Source organism: Carassius carassius, chromosome 37 (assembly GCF_963082965.1).
Source record: "Carassius carassius chromosome 37, fCarCar2.1, whole genome shotgun sequence".
NCBI classification, from domain to species: domain Eukaryota; kingdom Metazoa; phylum Chordata; class Actinopteri; order Cypriniformes; family Cyprinidae; genus Carassius; species Carassius carassius.
Window position 1 is genome coordinate 18,868,396 of NC_081791.1, and position 23,698 is coordinate 18,892,093.

At 37.0% G+C, this 23,698-nt stretch overlaps 2 protein-coding genes across 2 annotated transcripts; both read right to left on the reverse strand.

Moving 5' to 3' along the window:
• Nucleotides 1–224: 224 nt before the first annotated feature.
• On the reverse strand, nucleotides 225–12,398 carry LOC132118270 (histone lysine demethylase PHF8-like). Its single transcript, XM_059527986.1, has 22 exons — nucleotides 12,068–12,398; nucleotides 10,747–11,134; nucleotides 10,384–10,469; nucleotides 9,794–9,914; nucleotides 9,410–9,570; nucleotides 9,177–9,318; nucleotides 8,643–8,829; nucleotides 8,346–8,508; nucleotides 8,137–8,224; nucleotides 7,937–8,043; nucleotides 7,749–7,840; nucleotides 7,373–7,462; nucleotides 6,990–7,295; nucleotides 5,657–5,748; nucleotides 5,391–5,557; nucleotides 5,119–5,204; nucleotides 4,918–5,036; nucleotides 4,473–4,795; nucleotides 4,263–4,358; nucleotides 4,072–4,181; nucleotides 2,845–3,226; nucleotides 225–2,762 (listed from the first exon to the last, which is right to left on the reverse strand). The coding sequence occupies exons 2-22, from the start codon at nucleotides 10,842–10,844 to the stop codon at nucleotides 2,674–2,676; spliced, it is 3,105 nt and encodes a 1,034-aa protein (XP_059383969.1). The 5' UTR covers nucleotides 10,845–11,134; nucleotides 12,068–12,398; the 3' UTR covers nucleotides 225–2,673.
• Nucleotides 12,399–16,235: 3,837 nt separating this feature from the next.
• LOC132118274 (ADP-ribosylation factor 3) lies at nucleotides 16,236–21,210 on the reverse strand. The gene is made up of 5 exons (XM_059527991.1): nucleotides 21,093–21,210; nucleotides 19,594–19,755; nucleotides 19,336–19,446; nucleotides 18,533–18,657; nucleotides 16,236–17,270 (listed from the first exon to the last, which is right to left on the reverse strand). Exons 2-5 carry the CDS (start codon nucleotides 19,739–19,741, stop codon nucleotides 17,109–17,111), a joined length of 546 nt encoding a protein of 181 aa, XP_059383974.1. The 5' UTR covers nucleotides 19,742–19,755; nucleotides 21,093–21,210; the 3' UTR covers nucleotides 16,236–17,108.
• Between the last annotated feature and the right edge of the window lie 2,488 nt (nucleotides 21,211–23,698).

The window sequence follows — 23,698 nt, forward strand, 5'->3', positions numbered from 1 at the left end:
CAACAGAGATGCGGCTTTAAATCACGTGACTAATTCCGTTTGTGCGTTTACTCCATTTTCATGGGTTCATTAATTTTTAACGTCTGGCGCACAATAGAATTATTTGAACACTTGAAAGAGACAAAGGAGCTTCTTCACGGGTAAATGTGGAGTTGACCCATTAAGCACGTGAGAGACCACATGACGCAGAGGAAAATAGGCTTATAAAGACAAAAACGCAAACCATTTTTAAAAATATCTTTTAATAGAGATCATTTGGAAAAATCAGCTCAAGCCGTTTCAAAAACCAAAGGTGGTGACAATAGCAAAAGACAATGTCCAATTATAAATATTAAATGGGTTCAAATTTGACTTGGTTTTTTTAAGTGGTCCTGAACATGAACTCACAATACTGTTGCTCTTTTTAAACGATTCTATCAAAATGATATTAGATACAAAATAAACCCTGAGAGGAACTGTGTGATCAACATTATTTCAAAATAAATTTAACAGACAAGAAAATGGTTAATAGATAAATAAATCCTAAAATGCACACAATTAACTTCAGGTGATACAGAGGAAAATAACTTAAGTAAATGTAAGTTTTAATAAGCACATATTTAAAAGTCAGTTCTTACATATTTTGAGGTTTATGAACACTTTCTTTGTTGTACATCTTGCTTCACATCATTGCCATTATTCACTGTCAATTTCCAGAAATCCTTATTAGTGGTCTTGGTAGACAAGTGTTGCCATTAAACTAAAGTATCTAGTATCAAAAGATGTGCAGAGATGCACAGTTTCAGTAAGACAGGTTGCTATGTTTGGGACTTCACTGAAGGCACAGATGTTTTGTAAAATATGAGTATAAGTAGCAACATTAAGAGATGATGTGAAGATGATGATAAATCAAATAAATGTACAAAAATACTCAAAATATTACAGAAACATCCTTTTAAATTTCAGAGTCATCTAAAAAAAAAAACAATGTCTAAAAATTATAGTCTTACCAGAATATTCCAACAACTGTCTTCCATTATTTTACGTTCAAAAACTAATTTCTACAAACCTCAAAAACAAGTTTCTAATTACATGTGGATGGCATGATGACAATTCGGTAGGGTGACAATCTATGACATAAAAAAAAAAAAGTAAAATAATATTTACACTGGCCCACTGATTTATCAATATTTTTGGTGCTGATTATAGACATAATGGTCAAAGGAGAAAACTAAAAAACTATTGTTGCCATTACATAACATTACAAGAAAATAATACACTTAACTCTTCTAGAATGGAGTATTATACATATAAAAGCAAAACTAAAGTATATTGACATTAAAATTAATATTAATTATAAGTGGGGGGGGGGGTATAAAATAAACAATAACATTTAAATAGCAATTGAATACATTAACTTCATCACATTGCTAATATCATAAGCTTAAATGAAAAATAACAGCACAATTATCCTATACAAATAAAACCAACTAAACAACTCTTATGCTGTTATTCACCCAAAACATGTATTTTTGTACAAGGTCTTTCAAGAAAAAAAAGATTCCAATGCAATTTCTTTCTAAAGAAAAACGTTAATAATAAAAAATAATAATAAAACACCAAATATGTACACTGAACCTACAGAACCACCCATATGATCTCAAACTGCTCGAAGTCAATTTCTGTGTTCTTTACGACTACTAAAATGTGCCCACCACTGAACTCAACCTCTACAACATGGAGCTGAACTATAGATGGGAAAGACAACCCTGGCCAAATGCTGGCAGGATATTATGCTGTCAAAGTGGAAAACAAATAAAACAAGATGACCTTAATGTATATACGCATCTAAAATACATCGGTTGATAAATATGTGGTAGTACACTACTGTAAAAACATTTCAACAAGCAAAGAGACATTATTACAGGACTTCATCTACAGAAATTACAGTAAAGTTTATCAAACTGCCTTCTATGGTATAAAATAATTTGATATGGACAGATACCACATGAAGCATGTAAACAAATAATATGCATGGCTTCAGGAGGAGATTGGACCAGGACAAATAGCCATGAGAAAGCGTGACATTTACAAATTGCTGAGGTAATGACTAAAGAATTGGATCTCCTCTCACCTATGGGACAATTCAGGCCAAACAACCACCTCAATCCTGTTTTTTGGGGAAGTCCGTTTTTCAAATAAACCTTCTGAACAAAGTAATCTTTTTGTTTGCAATGGCTTTAGGCTATTTGATCTAACATCAAGTGCTCCAATCAGCTTCTTCTTTTTTTTTTTTTAAAGAAATATACAATGTTAAAACTAAAACTCAATAACTATGAAACAAACATGGTTTAAGGGGAGTGTACATGTACACAGTTTGTTTTCCAAGGTGGAGCACTGAAAATGATGGAAAAACAATTGGCAATACAGTCATCACTCAATTAATGTATCTGTCTGTTTAGCTCTATTTGTTTTTCAAATAGAATTTCTATTCTAAAACACCATGCTAAATGGATTTCAGTTGAATTCTTAACAGCAAGTTACGGTTCTTTTCACTTTTCACCCGATGATGCAAATAAAAACCAGGCTAGAAGAACATTAACCATAAAACAGTCATAAATTAACACCAAAATCACTCGGGTCCTCATCGTTTTCTCCTCCTCTGTTGTTCCCTGCAGTCTCCATATTATTAAACTACAGGAGAAGCTTGCCGTTTCGGTGTATTTTCAGAATCTTTCCCAGTCTCTGTTTAGCTGTAGCAAGTCCTTTCTTTGGACGTTTTCCTATGAGAAAGAAGAGTGAAAAAATTCTGTGTGATTCCGAACACTTAACCTTTAACAGGTAATATACGGTAAATCCAGTTACCTTGACATGCTAGTGCTGACGCTGAAGTAGCCAGGCCTCCGGGTGAGGGGGCAGAGGGAGAGTAGCTGCTGCTGTTTTGGGGAGAGAGTGAAGGGCGTCTTGAAGTCAGGAAGACGCCAGGGGCCATGGCACCGCTTCCTCTTGGGCCCCCTGGGCTGAACGGACCTGGTCCTGCTGTGTACTCGTGGTCCAGCAGGCTGGCCGAGTACACCTCCACTCTCCTCTCCTCAACGATGCAGTCCACAGGAGGCTCAGAAGGCAGAGGAGGAGACACGGGTGCAGAGTCTGGCTGGTGCTGGAGTTGGACAGCTGCAGAAAGTCCTTTCTCTTGAGGGACCTTCTTCTTGGTGTATTTTCTCTTGGTTATGGTTTTCTGCTGTTCCTGATATTAAAGTAATAAGATGTTTAGCTCGGTGTTAATCTTGTCAGGAAAAATGCTGACAAAAAGTGCTGTTTTTTGATTGCATAGACAAAATTTTTATAATTTTACGTAATTTTAATCATTTAAATTATAGCTTTAATGAAAAAAATACACCAAAAATATTATTAATGTTTATGTACAAAATGTTTACATGTCAGTAGGATTCCACAGAAATATCATGCAGCATATGTATTATAAATCGTAGTAATATTACTGAAAATTACTATTTTAACTGTATTTTTAAATAAATAAATGCTGCCTTTCTGAGAACAAGAGACTTCCTCCAGAAACATACAAAAAAAAAAAAAAAAATTGATCCACAGTGTATGTTTAATAGCAAAGTTTTTATAGATTTTTTTTTTTTTTAGAAAAAAAAAAGATTATAATTGAATGTTTTACAATCCAATTATAGTTAAAACATGCCAACAGTACTTTATCTCCAACAACAAACTAAACGATCTATAAAACATGGACAACAAATAACTAAAACAATTTTATTTCAAGAGAACATGTTTATACATGTTTTTATTCCTCAATTAACACACACACACACACACACATATATACATTATATATATATATATATATTTAAAAAGTTAATATTTAGTTCAATTTTACACTTCCTTGTCAACTAAAATTTTTTTTTCAAAGACTAAAATTAGATACCATTTTAGTAAAATTTACTAAAATTAAAGACATGAACAAATATTGACTTCATTCAAAGGATATTTAGGAAAAAAATAAAACACACACAAGTAATGGTATGAAATAGTCCACATCTACAGAAGTTCTGGACAGAAGCTCACCTGTTGTGCCAGTTTGGCGGCAGCAGCTGCAAGCCCCGTTTCTACAGATGCCACCCTTGCACCCTCTCTCACCGGTCGCTCCTGCTTGGGCAGTGTAGGTGTCACACGGGCTGAGGACGTGTGACGAAATTATATTTAGAACCATTTCGAAAATACAATTCTACAAAATAATAAATAGAAAATACAGTTACCTTTAGGACTCCAGGGTGTATCATCCCAGTTTCGCTTTCTTTTCATTTTAGACTTGCTTACGTGATCCTCCTCGTCAGATTCTAGTGATGGATACACTGTAGAAGAAGGTGGAAATTCTCCTTTAAACAGTATCGCATTGGGTCGCAGTATTTCCTCTGCTGTGTATGTTTGCAACCCTAGTGTAAACGTTGATGAATCTGTGAACTCACCATAATCAGAGTCTTTAAAACAGGTACCCAGGGTCTCCTGTTCATCCAAGCTTTCTTCGTCACTGAGGTGCCGTGCTGGACGTTTAACGGGCCGTTTTCCTGGCCTCTGAAATGTGGTCTTCTTCTCGCTCTTCTTGACTCCACTTATCCACCCAGCTCTTCCTCCTTTCTCCTTCATAAGCCCCAGCATCTCACCTCCTCCAGATATGGACAGAGGAGAGGAGGAGGAAGATGAGGAAGAGGAGGAGGAAGATGGAGGGTTGGCCATCGAGAGCATGCCCTGGATAGCATCACGAGTGCTGGGGGAGGCTGGTGCTTCCTCACTTGATGGTAAGGGGGAAATCAACAGAACTGAGTATGACAGCAAGTACATATTTTACTGAGATAAAAGCTAATAATGAACAGTATGTACAATAGTATTAAAACAAATTTGTGCGTTGAGTACCTCAGTGCAGAATCGAGACCCGCCACCTGTTTGCTTGCCTTGAGCAAGTCTAAAATCCCACCTGCTCCGCCTTTTACACCCTGAACTGTAAGCATCTCCTCATCTGTGGTGTAATCCTCCTATTTAACAACAAGATATAAAAATGATGATAACCAGACACCTAGAGAGGAATCTGAAGCTGACTAAGATAGACTTGCATACCTCAATATCAAAGTCCACTTCTCCTGGCTCACGGATTCTGTGGGGGTCACTGCATGGTTTGGCCCGAGGTAGTTTCCTTGGTAGACCTTAAAGACACCATTGAGCCAACTATTAGTTCATATTAAGATGTTATTCAATTTAAATATTGTCTTTGTGTGATTTTCACAGGAAAATGTAAGTCTTATAGGTTTGGGTTGATATAAATATGAGTTAATGATTCATAAACAATTAAATCATGCAAGCATGATCGATAAATGTGAGAAATCTTTTACCAGCTAATTTCTTCTTGCTAGGCAGAGAAGGTCTGCGGCGAGTTGGAGGGGTTTCATCAATCTGAAGCTCGTCTTCTGAATCAAAGTCAGACAAAGTAGCCATGTGGGGCTGGAACTGTTGAAGTGAACTCCCGGCTCCATTTGCACTGCCAGCACGACCCTTCTTCCTAAGAGAGGAAGAAGAGGAGGTATTAAAAATAAAGGTATCAACGCGTAACATTAAAAATCCCTGACAAGAGGGAAATAAGTGAAGATAAACGTTTTACCCTTGTATCTTTCCATTAGTCAGCACAAGCTTAAGCTTGCTCTTGTTGATCTTCTCTTCAAAATCATCTAGACAGTGATCAGGCAGCTCAAGCTGAAAAGCCAAATAATGTTCTTTACAATGATGATATTGGGAAAAAGTACAACGTAAAGTACTAGTTTTTCAGCTTTAGTTCCATGATAAAAATAATTTTTCTTAATCAGAATTTTTTTTTTAAACTTGGGGGGGGGGGGGGGGGGGGGGGTTTAAATGGGGAAAAATGAAACAGGCAGAGAATACCGTAATTCCTCAAATAAAAGCCGGGGCCTTTATTTACCTGAACTGCAGAAGGTAACAGGCTTCGATTTGAAGCAGGCTTTTATTAGAGGCAGGCCTTTATTTCAAATTCCATCTGTTTGATAAGTAATTGTTTTAAATAACCTGTTTTAAATTGATAGCGTTCCAGTGGACAGAGATCATAACATTAGCACAGAATCAGTTCAGAATCAATCATCAAAAGAATCAGTTCGGTTCAGACTCGCTGTGAGTCAGTTTGCTTCACGTTGAATCACACATGCGCAGTATCATCAGCTCCTCGGTTCTCGAATCGGACGCGTCCGACAGAAACGGTTCTCGGTTCTGTGTACTGGTGATCTGAAAACCGATGCAATGGGTTCTTGACTCGAGATCGAGAAACGCTCCGACAGTGGGCGTGTACGTTCGTTATCTGGCTCTGCTGCACAAACCTTCCCCCAGCCTTTATTTAAAACCGACCTTTATTTGTCCGTGTTGACCACGCCCCCCGGCCACTATAAGAGGCCCGGCGTTTATTTGACTACCGATTATTATTTGAGGAATTACGGTATATAATAATAATAATCAAATCATAACTATAGCAATCTGTACAATACTGTTCAAAAACTTGGGATCGGTAAGACTCTTATGCTTACAAGGCTGCATTTACATGATCAAAATAACAATGAAAATTATAATATTATTATTACAATGTTAAATAACTGTTTTAATTTCATTTATTTTTTTGTTTATTCCTGTGATTGCAAAGATGAATTTCATTGTCTCATTGAATTTTTCATGAGTCTTCATTGTCATGTGATTATTTCCTTTTATTCTCAATGTTGAAAAGAGCTGTGCTGCTTGACAAACAGACAGTTCATTTACTTAAAATCAATCTTTTGCAACATTAAATGTCTTTACTGTCAATTTTTATCAATTGAATTCATTATTTCCGATTAAAATAATATTTTCTTAAAACAAAAAATTCTTACTGACCCCAACCTTTTGAATGGTAATTTTATAAACATAGTATTGATTGATTCAAGTATTCTAAATTCTACCTTGCTCTTTTTTCCTTTGCACCCTGGCTGGAACTTCTTGAGCGTGTGTTTAGTATGAATCTCCAGCAGGTCCAGCTCTCCGGCTTCTGTTTTTATCTCTTTGCCTTTTTGGATCTTTTTCTTAGCTCCTGGGGGGCCAATACCCCCTCCTCCAAATCCATCCTTCGATTTGGGGCCTCTCTTTTTACCAGGGTGCTGGCCAAAAGGGAGGGCTGTGTTTAATGGAGCTTTGGGGTGTGGAGAGGGAAGACCCTGAGAGCCACCAAACGGTGTCCCACTCCTTCCGATGTTCTGCTGAAAGATATCCTGCAAAAAAAAGACACAAAAATCGACTTAAAAACCACTAGATTTAAAAATCAAATTTAAGTCAGAGCCACACACACCTCAACCAGGCGTATCTCCTTTGCCAAATCCTTCACTAACTGCTGAGTCTTTATAGTCTCCGGTATCTCATGTTCATGTTCAACCAGGGACTGAAAAACAAAATAGCACAAAAACAACCAATATCACAGACATATCTAAAATTCTTATTTTTAGCCTTTTGACAAAATTCTGTATAAATCTAATATTTAAAAGGGTGATTTTTTCCAATAATAGTAAAAACATCTCATTCAAACCAATTACACTGTAACAAAATGTACTAAAAATTACATGATGATGAAATGAAAATTAACTGAATGTTAAGTGAATGTATCATTTGTATATGACATAAACAGCCTATTAATTAACCAGTTCTGCATGTAACACAATTAAACTTACTTCCTTCCGTGTCCAGCTGCGGAAAGCATTATTGAGAGCTTTAGCTCCGTGGACCAAGTACGTGGCAGGATGCCGTCGATTCTCTCTTAGACCTAAAGCGGATTGAAAAAATTAAGTGCACAAAAGAATGTTGTATTAAAACAAAAATAAGCAGTAAAACAGCCATTTGCTTCGAGGAGAAACCTCACCTCTGAAGGTGTCCAGCAGATGCTTGCCAACATACCAGCACACTGTCTCAAAGTTTGGAAACCTGAACAAGTCTGCTGTGCTCAGTCGCTTTTCTATTTCATACGCTCTGACGGAAAAAAGAAAAGAAAGGGATGACCAATGAAAAAGCCCAGTAAAATACTACTTAGAGTTAATGAGACAAACAGAAGCATCATCTCACCGAAGCTGCATGTCAATGTTGAGGCTGTGTAGAAAATTTCCTCCAAATGCCAAACAGTCCACAGGGGTCAAAACAGCATGAATCCATCCTAAAGCAGACAATTATGGCACAAAGAATCACCATTCTAATTCTAATTGCAATTTCTCAGCCACATGGGATATGCAAACAAAGTTATTTTTTAAATAAATCAGGCAGAACAGACACAGTACCTGTTGGGATGAAGAGAGTGTTTCCTTGCTTAAGTGAACATCTGTAGCACATGTCTACCTGGTCCCCAAAAAACAGCTCATTCTGATTGGAGGATGAACTCCAGCGCTCAAAAAGCGACAGGTTAGCAGCAGTGGGGCGAATGAGGTAAAAGATCTTCTCACCCTGACAAGTATAAAAAAAAGCTCTATTAGACCACTTTTGTCTTGAGGACAAAGCATGATGAATTTCTGTCCATGTATTTAGTTCACATAGACATTTCCTGCTTTCTCTGCTATTTTGCACTAAATATGACTAACCCGGAGTACATGGTACCACACAGAGGTTCCTCCAAAGTCGATGTGAAAGTCTGTGTAACTGTCCTTCACTCCCATCAGGCAGTATTTCTGCACATTAGGCCTCTCAAAAATAGACTCCTCAGGCCAAAGGTTCTCCACCCATGACAGCTTCCTCACGATCTTTGGTGTCTCCACTAGATTTGACAACCTACAAGAGGGGACAACGATTAAAGCACAGTGTGCAAGGTTAAAGCCTGCACCTTTAAACCGCTTTGAAGTTGTGATATGATTGAAATAGTGATCGAGAAGAAAAAAATGTAGGGGAAGGACCTCGATCAATGGATTGGTTGTTGACTGGATATCGAAGGAAGCAGATCTGAACTCTAGCTTGTGATTGATTGTAAGAAAGGGGCAGAGTTTATGGATCATTCGATCAGAATAAGATCAACAAAGCATCAATTTCCAAATCATGAGGCCTTCAATGCACCGCTGCTACAGCCGTACACATTCAGATGGACGTTTGCGGATTTAAATTCGCACATCCCTAAAAAGTACCTGGTGTCTGAGAACTCTAAGCTGATCACATTGAGCACTCTGTCTCTGTTTGGGCTGTTGTAGTACTCAACGAACTCTCCCAGTTTCATCTTCAGGTCTGCTTGGCGGATGACATCAATCACATCAATTTCCTTGTCAGCACCTATGAAGCAATAATAAAACAAGTAAAAATGACTTGAAAACATGAAAAGGGAACACAAAATGGCAATGCAGAGGTGATTAGAGCCATTTACCAATATAATGCTCTACATCTGATACAGAGAAAGATGACGGGGGCAAATTCATGCCCAGACCATCTTTCCTGAGGACCAGGACTGGGACGCTGAAGGAGCGTTCCTCTAGAAACTCAACTGTGAGCTGGGCCCCAGTCGGCTTCAGCAGGACTTCATCAGCACTAAACACAAACGTATAAAATGTCAAATACGTTTTCCAGCATTCTCATCATCTTTCAAACAACTTTTAAAAATCTAATAACACCACAGATTACTCGCCCCAGCATAATGTTATTAATCACGGTTTAAAGTCTGATCAGAGCTAAATTAATCTGGGTTAAGAAACTAAGGTCACCTAGTGGCCTAATTTTGACCCGGCAATAAATAATCATCCTGTGACCATACCTGGGAAAAGTGCGGCTGCGTAGCTCCCTGACAAACTGAGCACTGCCTGTCTTCACAGGTCGTCCTGAGTCCCTGCTCACTCCTGCATCAGAGTGCTTAAAAGTCCCCCGACGTTTGCGCACTGAGAGAGAAGCAAATATCAAAGTCACTAATCAAATTCGCACAAGCTTACACTTTTGGCAGTAAATTCTAAGTTCATTTAATAGTTGAAAATTGTATTTTCATTGTGTTTGTGTTCTCGTTTCCTTACTAGCTGTGCTTAATTATTAGTCTGTTTCAATGCATTACTAAACTAAAACTGTAACTAAACATTTATAAACATTTATTTATGACTTGACACAAATTTAACATTAACTAAAAAAAAATTTCAGCTAGCTACCAAAGTAACAATACTCATTTTAATTTAATTTGATATAATAATAAAATTAAAACAGAAATAAAAACTACAGACGCATAGACACACACACAGACACACACACACACACACACATACATACATACATACATAAACAAATAAACACACACACACATAATGCATTTCATCAACAGATCATCAAAATACCAGATTATACAGTATTTGTGGCACTTACTGACAGAGGGTCCATGTGTCACCTGACAGTTAGGACAGTGATACTGGTCAATTTCTGCTGCTTTGTCTTCTTCCACACCAACACAACTACACAAGAGAAAAAAAACAAACATTACAATTGCAAACAAATAACATCATATGCAGAGTTCATTCACAAAAAAGATAACCCAAAAATCATGTTTTTTCATTGTGCGTTCCGATTAATCACAGTCAAACTGCAGAAGGGTTATTTGGATCAGGTTAAACAATACCTGAAAAAATACAGCTAACTAACAATTAAACAAAAACATAAAAACAAAGACAGATTTTTTTTAATTAAAAAGTTATCTTTCAATTTTTTTTTATTTACAAAATGCAACTTCACCTGCCATGAAACCAGTCCTGACAAACATCACACTCAATCATGAACCGGGTGACATCGTAAGGGAGACGGCACAGGCAGTAAACGGGAACAGAGGCCATTCTAAAGTCTTTGTCCAAATATGTCAATGTAACAAAAAAAGTCTTGTAATGTGGTACTGCTTCTGTTTGGGGACCACAGTTCACTTATTTGCCTTTGTGGAGATTAAGCTTCACTTCAGAGTGGTTCACCAATCAGCTTGCAATGTTGTCAAGACTTCTGTTTTCACAGTAAGAGCGTTGTATAAGTATGCTGACAGTGGCAGCTCTCAGTCAATCGTAGATGAGAAATGTATCGCTACTATGACCACTGCAGTCAAACCAGGGACTAGGTGAATACCATGGTCCGGCACCTGTTGACAGAGTGGAGGACAATTAGCTGAGAAAAATTAAGAATGATCATTCTTATACACATACTACAATGAAAATAACACTACATGCACTCTAAACTCTGAAAAAAAGTTAAGTCCAATAGGATCAGTAAGCAGTTTTCTGCTTCATTTGGTTAGCTGAAGTTCTACATCTATGCACCTGCGGTCTTCATTATGGTCAAGAGACTCAATCTAAACAAGCTGCCTTCAATTTAACACAAGACTTTATACAATAAAGGCAAAAGCACGAAAGCTGTTATAATTATATATTTTATGATTAAAATGTTTAAAATATTAAACATAATTCCTAAATCAGCTATCTTTTTTTCCGATATTCATTAATTTGGGTTAGATCTAAAGAGGTGTTTGAGATGAGCGTCGAAACACTTTTATACACATTTATGCACACTTTTGAAAGCGATCCATTAAAGGTTATTTATAATTATACAAATAACAAAGTAATAACATAAAATCACTAAACATCTGTCTTAATAGTGAATTCCCAGTTTAGAGCTGCATCTATAAAAGCTTGCACTTGGACGATGCTAATAAGTATAAAAACTATTATGTGCAATGCACAATTAATTTCACTGTATCCATTGGATTTGTTAATTTAAAAAGAAATGTATTTGATTTAGCAATGCTGTCTGTGATAGAAGAAAACTGTTTGTTGAACCATAATAGCTAGTGGCTAGCTTAGCTGCTAATAACATAGCTTGCTCGTCAACGTCTACGTGAATCTGACTAATCTTAGTGTTTACAATACAACAACGATACGTTACCGAGCAAACTCACTAATATAAAATCAGATGTAGCTAAAATACGAAATAAAGAGGTTGGGATCATATGACCCATATCAAAACAAAACAACTTGTTGCAGCGCGCGCCGTTTCGAAGAGCGCTATCGGGTCTTACCGGGTGTAAAATGCCGCGAGTGTCCCGTGGGCCGAGCACACCATGCCGGAAACAATGTTAGGAAAATCCGAGGGCTCAGCGGCCTGCTTTACAAACAACAAGATGTTTTCTAAAACTCGTACACTTCTTCCGTTCTTACGTATTTAACAGAGGAGAGTGAATAAACAAATATGGCAAGATCTCGAAAGAATTCAGTCCACAGGCGAAAAGCAAAGATTTTATGAAATTCATAACGCAGCGATTTTCGGTGCTATAAATCCATCATCCCGATCCGCCCGTGCAGCGACCACTGTCTGCGGGAGAGGGAACAATGAAGCTGCTTCGCGGGTCGGTCTCTCTTCGGAGAGTAGAGACTTCAGTTCAGCACTGCAGATAGCTCACAACATTATTTCATAGCCAGTATACTTACTTTAAGACTTACTTACATACTTACTTTATGTATTTATTTATTTATTTATTTATTTATTTAGTAGTGGTTCTAGGACATAAACTAAAATTTAACACCATGGATAGATCCAATAGATCTCATTACCATGGTTAGCTCAGTGCAACTACAGTAAAAAAAAAGAAAAGAGGACGAAAAAGGGGTTTGTTATAAAAAATTATGATAATACTGAAACCAATAGGCTATGTAAATAACCATTATTGTTTGTTTGTTTGTTTACAACCATGCAAAGCTCCTCGCCGTTGTTAGATTCGTGTAACTTTTATAAGCTATTTGTTGTTTAATAAAACAAATAACCTACACAAATGTAGAAGCTATACATGTGCCAGGGTTTGTTTATCTGAATCTGAATTTATGAATGTACTACGTTTATTGGCGAAGTTTTTACTGCAGTTTCCATAGTTTTATTAATATTACTGTGTTAACCAGGGCTCGAATTGAGGGGGGTGCGGGAGTTGTGGCATCCTCCCGCTGGAAAACAAAAATGACAAAAAGCATTCCCCCAGTGAAACCACCATCCCCTATAGATTAATAATGTTGTGTATTATGTCAAATTTATCATGCAAATTAAATGTTAAAATTATCTATTTATGATAATTCACGAACTAAATAACGGCGATTGGCCAATCAGAACTTTACAAGCTGCCACAAGTTTCCGTCATTTTTCATGCAAAGCAACTTTTTAAGTTCTTTAAAAAGAAGACAACAAATGGTACGATTTTTCCTTGGTTAGATAAAATGCCCTTATAATTCAACAAATGAAAGAAAAAATAACTATTTTGAGTTTTTATGTTTTTATGTTCATTGCACAAATAATGGACTTTTCTGAATATCAGCATATAAATATGTTAATAATTTTATTCAACAGTGTATAGCAACACGGTGTTACATTCTTTGAATGAATCGGTTTTTGAACGAATCATGTGAGCCAGTGATTCAACGGTCCATTCACTTGTTTCAGCCGTTTTGAACGAATCGTTTGATTTGAATGATTCAATAAATAATTTATTAAAACAGGGATCTGCTGACACCTACTGGCGGATTTACTGTCATCTTTATTTATTATGACAGTCCTAAACCAGCCAAGGTGCCAGCACAAAAACACATTCAGCAAAAATATTGTTCAATTAGCAGCACTGAACCAAATTCCTCTATTTCAGGCCCCAGAAGGAAAATAAAGCTTAAAAATAATAGATAGTTTGAATGAGTCAATTGAGAAGTGGAAGACAGAGGTAACACTACAGTCTATTGTCCAGCAGATGGAGACATCACCTAAATGATGAACAATGTTGCTAAAACGTCAATCCTCATCGGTACGAGTTTATTTTGTACAGTACCGTTATAATGGTTACTTTGAGGGAATATAGACAATGATTTAAACTGACAGTAATGATAACCTTCTGAACACCCAGATGTCCATAAACCACTTACATCTCCTTGGTATATTATCACACCACATTTTGACCCATTTCAATGGATTTGTTGGTTATGAATTAGCAACACTACTATTTATTTATTTATTTTCCCTTTATTCTTTTTATTTTTTTGCATTTGCTACTGTTTGAATAAGCAAAACTACTACTTTAAAAAAATAATGATAACAACTTTATTAAAAAGTTTTGTCATCAAATATTCAAGATATGGGGGAATAAAAAAAAAAACCAATAGTCATTGAAAAGCCATATTGATCAGCCACTAGTCTGGGTGTGATGTGTTCCCTTCAGTGTTTCTGGCTACTACAGCCTTGCCTCACTCACTCATTCAAGTGTGTGTGTGTTTGTGTGTGTGTGTGTGTGTGTGTGTGTAACTTTCTTGTTCATGCTTGACAATCCATGTACTAATTTAAACTTTTTGAGGACTTTCCCAAAGAGAAACAACTCTCATTATGCCCGTCTGCTCTAAATGAATACCAGCCCCCTAAATAATCAGCTGTACGCCGTCCAGCTCCTGGTTTCCCCAGTCCAGCTTTTCAGCCTCATGGCTGGTGGTCATGGCCTGGATGAGGGGTGGGCTGGCCTGGCTTTAGCGGTCGCCGCTCCCATCACAGATTGATGAATTGATTGCACCATTGCTGCCAGTGAGTCTGTGCCCTGGGCGAGGGCGCCCCGGTTACGGGAGGGAATCCCAGCTATGGCACCCGCCATGGTGCCGCTATTATGAGCAGCCTACAGGGGGCCATTGGGGCTGGCGACCCAGGGAGCAGCCCTGACCCACATACTGCTGTCACGCCCCTGGAGACACACACTGTGAGGGCAGGCGGGGAGGTGTGTGGGATTTGCCACAGAATAAGGGGGTGTGAGGTACTGGGCATCTTGCTAAACAAACAGACTTGTCTTCTTATTATTTCTAGGCTTTTCTGAGCCTAAGAGCTGTAAGTGTTCACACAGAGCAGATGAAGTGCTTTCAGTACGCTGAAGATAAGATTTATAATATTCTGTGGTGTCTGATAAAGTTATCAGAATGCAGAAACAAATTGTATAATTGCACACCAAACCGCTGAATGACTGAAGCGACTTTTCTGGAAGAAGAAAAAGATCCCAGAATGGAAGCAATTACAGTAGATGAACTTTGTCAGGCATGTGGGTTCATTTTTGCTATGAAGACTTGGTTGGTTTTGAAAATCTTGCGTGGTTTTGTTGTGTTATTTGTTGCTTTTCCCAGGCTGTAAGTTTTACTTTAATTAAATTGATTCATTGTTGTTATTGTAAGCTAAAACTAAACTGTTAAAATCATCATACATTTTTTTTTTTATATATTAGATAAAAAAAAAAAAAAAAGAATTTAGAAAAAGATTTAAAGAACGTACAAAAATTAGACATTTCATCTTGGGAACCAGCTGAAATCATTTTAAGCACTTAACTAAAACTTAAATAGACATTTAAAAAAGCATAAACTAATAAAAATGGCAAATGCACATGACAAATTTATTAAACTTGAACTAAAATTAACACAAACACTTTGAAGGTAATGATTTGATAAAATATTTAGTTTTGTTTCAAAAGACACAAGTAGAGGGGACTGTTTGGTAGTATTTAATATATTGTAATTATTTGACCATATTTTAATATTCTGGAGTGTAATAACTGTAAAAGCATAGATGTCATGTTATTCTAGTATTATTTATGTACTAATATAGTATTTATTAATATTTTGAATTAGCATTTATATTTAGATTTTTAATTAAAATTAATTAATTTTAATTAATTAATTTTTTATAATTTTGTAATGTGCTTTTGTTATTTATAATTAGTTTTAACTAGCTTAATTATTTAAGCTTTTAATAGCTTATTTCAGTTAGCTGCAAGACAAAATTTCTAAATTATTTGAATGAACAAAAATGATTTTTAAGTTTATATTTTAGTTAACTAGAAGCAAACTAATGTCAAGCTAAATTTATGCATAAACGATGGAAAAATGACCCATCTAAAAAGTATTTTAGGCAACATGATTTTAATGTTTACAGAATGAACAGTTTTTTCCCCATTGTATTTCAATGCAAGGAACATAGATACAAATGTATGGACACAGGACTACAATAAATAATAGATATTCACATTAAATTATCAGATAAAGTAAGTGCAAGTTAAGCGTGTGTAATATATACACACACACTTCATTCATGAGAATACTAGCAACCATAAATATTTGAGTCTATTAGTACCTGCGTCTACTTTAAAGTCTCTTCGACACTCTTTCCAGTCTAATCTTGTTTAGCTCCTAACATGAATGCAATGACACAATCAATGAGCGATGTCTACACAGCACGACACAAGAGCAGCGGATACAGTCAGCGAAACAAACACATTTAGCTACACAACAGAACAGAAGTTTGGGTAGTGAACAATATCAGCACAAAAGAAACAGTTCTTGTACACAAAACAATGTACTATTTAATAGTCACAAACTACGCATGCCAAGACAAGAGATCCTCTATCTATTTACATACAACAGCACTAACCAAAGCTTGCTCAGCGACCTGTGCAGAGACACTGGTGAATACATGCAATAAGAGCATAATCACTGACAGTCATGAAGTCTAGCTGATATGCTAATAATAAATCACAATGCATTATTTAATTTTCAGTAGCAAAACAACACCACTGTAGCAAAAAACACGTTTCTTCATTGTTTTCTGAATAACACTTCACTTGATTTTATTTAAATATTTCAGGAAACTGAATCAACAGGTTTCTCATCTATCAGTGCAGTTAATTTAGTTTAAATGACCTGCATTTAAGAGTGACTCCCACAGTATTAATATAAGTAAAAGCTTTTCATTCACTCCCTGTTAATGTCTTTTATACATTTACAGTGTAGAGACACAACAAACTGAGATGTTTGAACCACACGAGAATAGCAAAACATGTCTATCTTCACTAGTAAATATGAATATGAATCATGGGTGCTTCCCCAATAATCTCACGGATCTGTTAAGTGGGACATAGCGAGGGGTTACGCTGTTTGAAATGACCCGGCTCCTGTTGGTCTCAGCTTGTAAACAGAATGAAAGAAACTTGGAAACCATTAGTGCTCCCTGATGAGCTGTCACTCAGGTGACTCCTCGCTCACACCAGTTACTCTTAGATCCGGTCTGCCTCATTTCTTGTTCTTGAGTTGGTTGGCCAGCCAGTCCAGACCCTCATATAAACCGTCTCCGCTGGTGGCACAAGTGGCCTGGATGTACCAGTTGCGATGGCGCAGGGAGTGGAGACCCAGCTTATCTGTGATTTCTGCAGCATTCATGGCATTTGGTAGATCCTGGAGAGTAAGACAGAAACAGACACAACTACATATCTTACTGTTTATATACATACTGCATGCCCTCATCATTGAGGATTTCCCATAGTTCCTGAACTCATTTTCCTGGAACCAGAGTCTATAATTCCTGCATGCACTGAAATCCTCCATTTCTCTGGAGATCTTTTACAGATTCGGTGTTGGGAGCATCATGACCTACTGCTTCTCACTAAGATACGGCAGCTGCACATCATCAGATCAGAGAGACCTTCAGCGGGTGGTCAAAACTGCTCAACACATCAGTGGCAGACCTCAACAACCACTGCCGGCAATGAGTTCTTCAAATCATCAGAGAGCCCACCCAGGCCCAAAAATAGCCTGCTTTTACCTCTGCCATCTGGAAGTCGAGGCAAAAACATACAAACTAGACTGAGGAACATTTTCTGTCTTATAGACGTTGCCTGGCTGACTTATCAGATAGATCTTCATCATTTAGAGTTCAAAAATAGGCCTCATCTACTGCATCTCTTACCTGTGGGGTTCCCCAGGGTTCAGTTTTGGCCCCATTGCTTTTTTTCTTTGTATTGCCTCTGGGGTAATTGATAAGCACTTTTCATGGCACATGTTATCATTGCAGATGATATTCAACTTTATATCTCTTTTAAGCTCCATGAGATTACAAAATTATCTCTTCTTTTAAGTTGTATGAATGCTATACAAGTCTGGATGGAAAACAATTACCGTATTTTTTGTACTATAAGTCGCACCTGAGTATAAGTCGCATCAGTCTAAAAATACGTCATGATGAGGAAAATAAATATATAAGTTGCAGTGGACTATAAGTCCATAAATGAAATGAGTCAAGAGAAAACATTACCATCTACAGCCGCCAGAGGGCGCTCTATGTTTTCAGTGGTAGACTACAGGAGCACTGAACAGCATAGAGCGCCCTCTCGTGGCTGTAGACTGTAATGTTTTTCTCTTGGTTAATTTCTCTCGGTTCAGTCGCACCTGACTATAAGTCGCAGGACCAGCTAAACTATGAAAAAAAGTGCGACTTATAGTCCGGAAAATACGGTACCTCATTTTAATCCTTTATAACTAATGAACTACAACCATAGATTCTGTTACAGCAGCTATGTTTCCAACAAATTGACATATATTACAGAAACTGATGTACAAACTAGGGCTGATTTGCAATTGGTAGACAGCAGATGCAATGTTAACATCAATGAACTGTTTCTGATTTGAAGAACACTTTAGACACATGAGGAAGCTCTTGCCTGCTTGTTGGCAAAGACGAGGAGTACAGCGTCTCTAAGTTCATCCTCAGCCAACATCCTCATCAGCTCTTCTCTGGCCTCATTCACTCTCTCACGGTCATTGCTGTCCACCACAAAGATCAGACCTTCAAAATACATGAGAGGCAGTAATTAATAAGAGGGAAAATAAAGACCCTTGTGGACCTCAATATGAGATCTTAATTCTAATTTCAATGCTAAATTGGTTAAGATTAAAGTTCGAATGGTGTAACTTGACAAGTACAGTTTTCTCTCCTGTGTTGATGTTTTCCCTATTTAAATAAGTTTGGGGTAAGTACATTTTTAATATTTTTAATCAGCAAGGGCACCTTGATTAAAAGTGACAGTAACGACATTTATAATATTACAAGTAATTTATATTTCTAATAAATGTTATTTTTATAACTTTCTATACATCAAATAATTCTGAAAAAAAGTATCAGTTTCCACAAAAATAATAAGCAGCACATCTGTTTTTAATATTGATAATAATAAGAAATGTTTCATGAGCAGCAAATCAGCATATTAGCATGATTTCTGAAGGATCACATGATATGAAAAGTAATGGCTGCTAAAGAAAATTCAGCTCTACCATCACAGGAATTCATGACATTTTTGAATGTACAGAAAACAGCTTTTTTGAATTGTAATAATATTTTACAAATTTAGGTATTTTACTTTAATTCTTGAATTAATGGCTATTTATGGCTACTTTGTTTGACACAACATCCTGTTTGTGTTTTTAAAGAGAATGAGTGTGCCTGTGTGTATGAGTCTTTTCTCACCTTGTGTGTTCTGGAAGTAGTGACGCCAAAGTGGTCGGATTTTGTCCTGGCCACCGACATCCCACACTGTAAAACTGATATTTTTGTACTCAACAGTCTCCACGTTAAAACCTAGTAAAAGAAAACACAATGGCACAGAAATTACACAGAGGCCAGACTTGTAAAACGTTACATCCAGATCTTTGTTTCTATGTAAAAGGGAAATACTACAATAATAATCAAGGGATTAAACATTTAAAGTCAAAAAATGTGCTTCACCAATAGTAGGTATGGTAGTCACTATCTCTCCCAGCTTCAGTTTGTACAAGATTGTGGTCTTCCCAGCTGCATCCAACCCGACCATCAAAATCCGCATCTCCTTTTTCCCAATAAGACTCTTCAAAAGGTTGCCAAAAATGTTCCCCATGATAGCTGTTTAGCCTTTACCAATACAAAAAGAGAACATCTATGGTCATGGTCATCTATGTTTTTTTTTAATTGACACACCCAACTGTCATACCTCCAATTAAAACACTGACCCTTTCAAAAAGAGCACTTGCTATTGTACTCTGTAACTTCTTAATTCATTACAAATATGCCATTGCTTCTCTTTTAAAATATTCTATAAACCCTTTGATATTTTAATGATTAAATACATCTATGATCTTTATAGTGTTTTTATTTTTCACAGAAAGCACTACATTTCAGAGTAGGCTACATGATGATACAAACTGACAAAATTTCACATTTTACCACAGCAGTAAAGAAAAACAATATGCACATTTTACTAATAAAGCTTACATTGCATTTGGAAAAACATAGAAGATACTACAACTTGCAAAACACATGTAAACCTTAAAAAGAGCCAAAGCACAGGACAATATCAGTGATATCATGTTAATGTAAGGTCATCTTGTTCTAGCTGTACAAAGTTAGAGTTAGTCGGCAAATTCATCTCAGATGATTCATAACTGTCATCGTGCACTGATTAAATAAATGTGTACAGAACATTGAGTCAAGAACAATATACTTACACACATACACAAATCAGTCAGTAATATAAAATACAAATCTACTGGACTTCCTAGTCCAGTATGATGATCGCTTTCCAAAATACTAAATTTAAAACACCTATATTAGAATAACTAATGAAGTATTGCTTCATTTTAGGTGCTTACTGACAGAATGAGATGTGTCCGTGGACAGATTCATGAGATGTGACTCTGTAAGGAAGAAAGATTCCTCATCCTCCATAAAATGGTGATGACATCTACATCATCAGTATAGTATGCAAAAAAGAAAATCTGAGACTGTTGATTTGCATTCATTTAAATCCAACAGAACTAGGTTACTGAAGCCTAGAACTGATTCACTCATTCAGCTTTCAGAATCAGCCTGCTTTAACACACTGGCAAGTGGAAAAAAATCCATTAGGATTAAAAAAAAAAACCCTGATATGAGAAATAATTTCTAATGTCAGCCTACACATATGTGGGCTGCTAATGAATACGCAGGAGATGCTCGCATCCCCTTGTATCATTCATAAGACAGAAATGCCTTCTCACGATAAACCGGAGCATGTCACATCAGGCAGTGATACGTCTAACACCTTTCATTTTTGTCACGACGTAAAGATATCTGCATACTGACAAATTATACATTGCTCCACTATTTAATGTCAATAATATTTAACATATATCAACACGCCAACAACATATAATCTATTTTAGGCGAAATTACACCATATTATTTTCACGCTTTGCAATATACCTACTCACCTCGGAGACCAACACCGGATAATTTATTTCACGCAAGTCACTCCGCTCTCGCGAGACCAGTTGAAAAGGCAGGAGAGTGTTAAAGGTCTCGCGATACCATCGAAGCGCATCCTGTAGTATGTGCATTCAAAATGTCAATGAATAAAACTCATGCAAGCGGTGGTCTGTATGAATCAGATTGTAAGATCTCTAAAAATGAACAACATTATTACGTGTTTACCCACAATATATACGTAGCTTTGATTTGTCTAAAAATTCATAATGTATTTATAATAAATGTAAGCACACACAATATAGCCTATAAATGTTAATGTAGGCTAGGCTACACACACACACACACACACACATGCACAAGGCAAGTAGTTTATGTGTTACATATTTATATTTCTGTTTTTATGAAGTTTAATATACATTGCAATCTAAGTTTTGAGTTATTGTCTGAATACAAGTGATATCGATGTCACAAGTTTGTTAAAAACGGAATAATTTAAATTAAAAAAATTAATAAATTAAAAATGTTCATGAGAACATTCTCATAATGTATAAATCATATAAAATCGGAAATTTTGTTACTCTGGTAAAGTTGGCAGACATAATTGTTGTATGCAAAATTGTGGTACGTTTAGTCTCATATCTCAATAATCAGTGAACATTTTTGAAGAAGTTAATGTGTATAATGTGATAATTTACGACTGAAGGATCTGTTGCTGTGAGTGTTTGGAAGCACATTTCCATATTGTGATTAATTATTCAGCTATGACTGAACCTAATGAATAAGTAACCTGCTAGATGCTGCCAAATTACAGAACTTGGCAGCAACTAGTTGATTTCTTCAGGCTGCCAAAATATTCAGTAGTTGCATGCCAGATTATCAGTAGTGAAGCAAAAGATCACTCTGTACAGAGTAAAGATTGTATTGTTAAACAGAATACCACAAGAAATCATGACATGCAAAAATTGAAAGGCTCTAATAATTAAAGTAGGGCTTATTCATAACATGGTGCTCATTCTCATGCATTAATATATTAAGTAAAATGCATTTTTATATTATATTTTAAACAGCACACAGTGTCTGCCCAGACCTCGTCCAGACGCAAAGGAAATTCTGTCCCCGTGTCACTTCACACGGTCCACCGTGTGTCAGTGGCTTTATGATCGATGTGTTTATCAATTCAGTGGTTAGGAAAAGAGAGAGGGAGTGGAGCAGATGCTTACAGCTGCACACCAGATTACAGGGTGGAGTGCTGTATGGGGGGGGGGGGGGGGGTGCTGTGTTCATGTGCACTGGGAGTTTTGGGGGTTATGGGGTGGGCAGAAGAGGATACAGTCAGTAGGGGTGGGAGCAGAGAGCTGGGCCTGGGGGGTGGGAGTTATAATTTAAAGGAGCCTCTCCTCTGAAGTGTTTGCCAAAGTGCACCCCAGCAAACACAGTCATAAGTCGGGTTGGTTAGGCTTGCAGAACTAATGAGGGCTTGCACATTTAGGCAATGGCTTTGATGTTCTGGGTAGCTGGCTCCTTGTTTTTTCTTTCCCTTTCTCGTTTTCTCTCTATCCCACATCAAAAATGGAAGGGGAAGCTGGACAAGGAGCCCAGAAGCAGATGTTTCCAGCTGTTTTTCTTTCCCTTTTCCTTCTCTTTTGATGTACCTAAGTATGTGCAATTTATATTCACATATTTCCATATCCGCTAACATCAATGTCTCATGTTGTATATTAATTACTATCCATCTATCTATCTATCTATCTATCTATCTATCTATCTATCTATCTATCTATCTATCTATCTATCTATCTATCTATCTATCTATCTATCTATCCGTCCATCCATCTATCCGTCCATCCATCTCTCTATCTATCCATCCGTCCATCCATCCGTCCATCCATCCGTCCATCCATCTTTCCATCCATCCGTCCATCCATCTTTCCATCCATCCGTCCATCCGCCCATCCATCCATCTATCTATCTATCTATCTATCTATCTATCTATCTATCTATCTATCTATCTATCTATCTATCTATCTATCTATCTATCTATCTATCTATCTATCTATCTATCTATCTATGTGTTTGTCTTTATAGTAGCTACTGAAATATTTTCAGATGACCCAGTATTAGTTCTGTGCCCTTCTGTCTTAACTGTGGCAGTGTCTGGTTGTCATTATTCTTGATGTTGTCAGTATGTTGCTTTGTATGTGTGATTGGCTGCAAAACATTTTGATGGGGGAGGTGGGGAAGTGTGGGGGGGGGTATCTATGGCCGTCCAATTTCACTGTCTCACACATGGGAGGAACAGCGACAGGAAATTCCCTCGCGCAGCAGCTCCAGGGTGAAATGATAAAGGAATAAAGAAATGCAAACCAGATATCCAGCGCTTTATCATTCCACACCACTCTTTTTCTTTTTCTCTTTTACTCCCATCTTTTTGCCAGAGGAAATACCACGTGAAGCAAGTTTGATAAAGCCAGCAGACCGTGGGTGGTCACTTCACTCAATCCACAGCCGCCACAGCGCATCCTCATTACAGAGTCTCGTGAGGAAACATACAGAAAAACTAATTTATTCCTAAAATGTTTGTGATTGTTGTGCACTCAGACAGAGTGAGACA

Excerpts from the sequence above, each read along its gene's own strand:
- LOC132118270 (XM_059527986.1), bottom strand. The coding sequence starts at position 10,844 with ATGGCCTCTGTTCCCGTTTACTGCCTGTGCCGTCTCCCTTACGATGTC. Across the intron at positions 7,463-7,748 it reads GCAGCTGGACACGGAAGGAA|TCCCTGGTTGAACATGAACA; the intron begins GTAAGTTTAATT and ends TTTGTTTTTCAG. Across the intron at positions 5,205-5,390 it reads TAGCAAGAAGAAATTAGCTG|GTCTACCAAGGAAACTACCT; the intron begins GTAAAAGATTTC and ends GGTGTCTTTAAG.
- LOC132118274 (XM_059527991.1), bottom strand. The coding sequence starts at position 19,741 with ATGGGGAACATTTTTGGCAACCTTTTGAAGAGTCTTATTGGGAAAAAG. Across the intron at positions 19,447-19,593 it reads GACTACCATACCTACTATTG|GTTTTAACGTGGAGACTGTT; the intron begins GTGAAGCACATT and ends TTCTTTTACTAG. Across the intron at positions 17,271-18,532 it reads TCGTCTTTGCCAACAAGCAG|GATCTACCAAATGCCATGAA; the intron begins GCAAGAGCTTCC and ends CTTACTCTCCAG.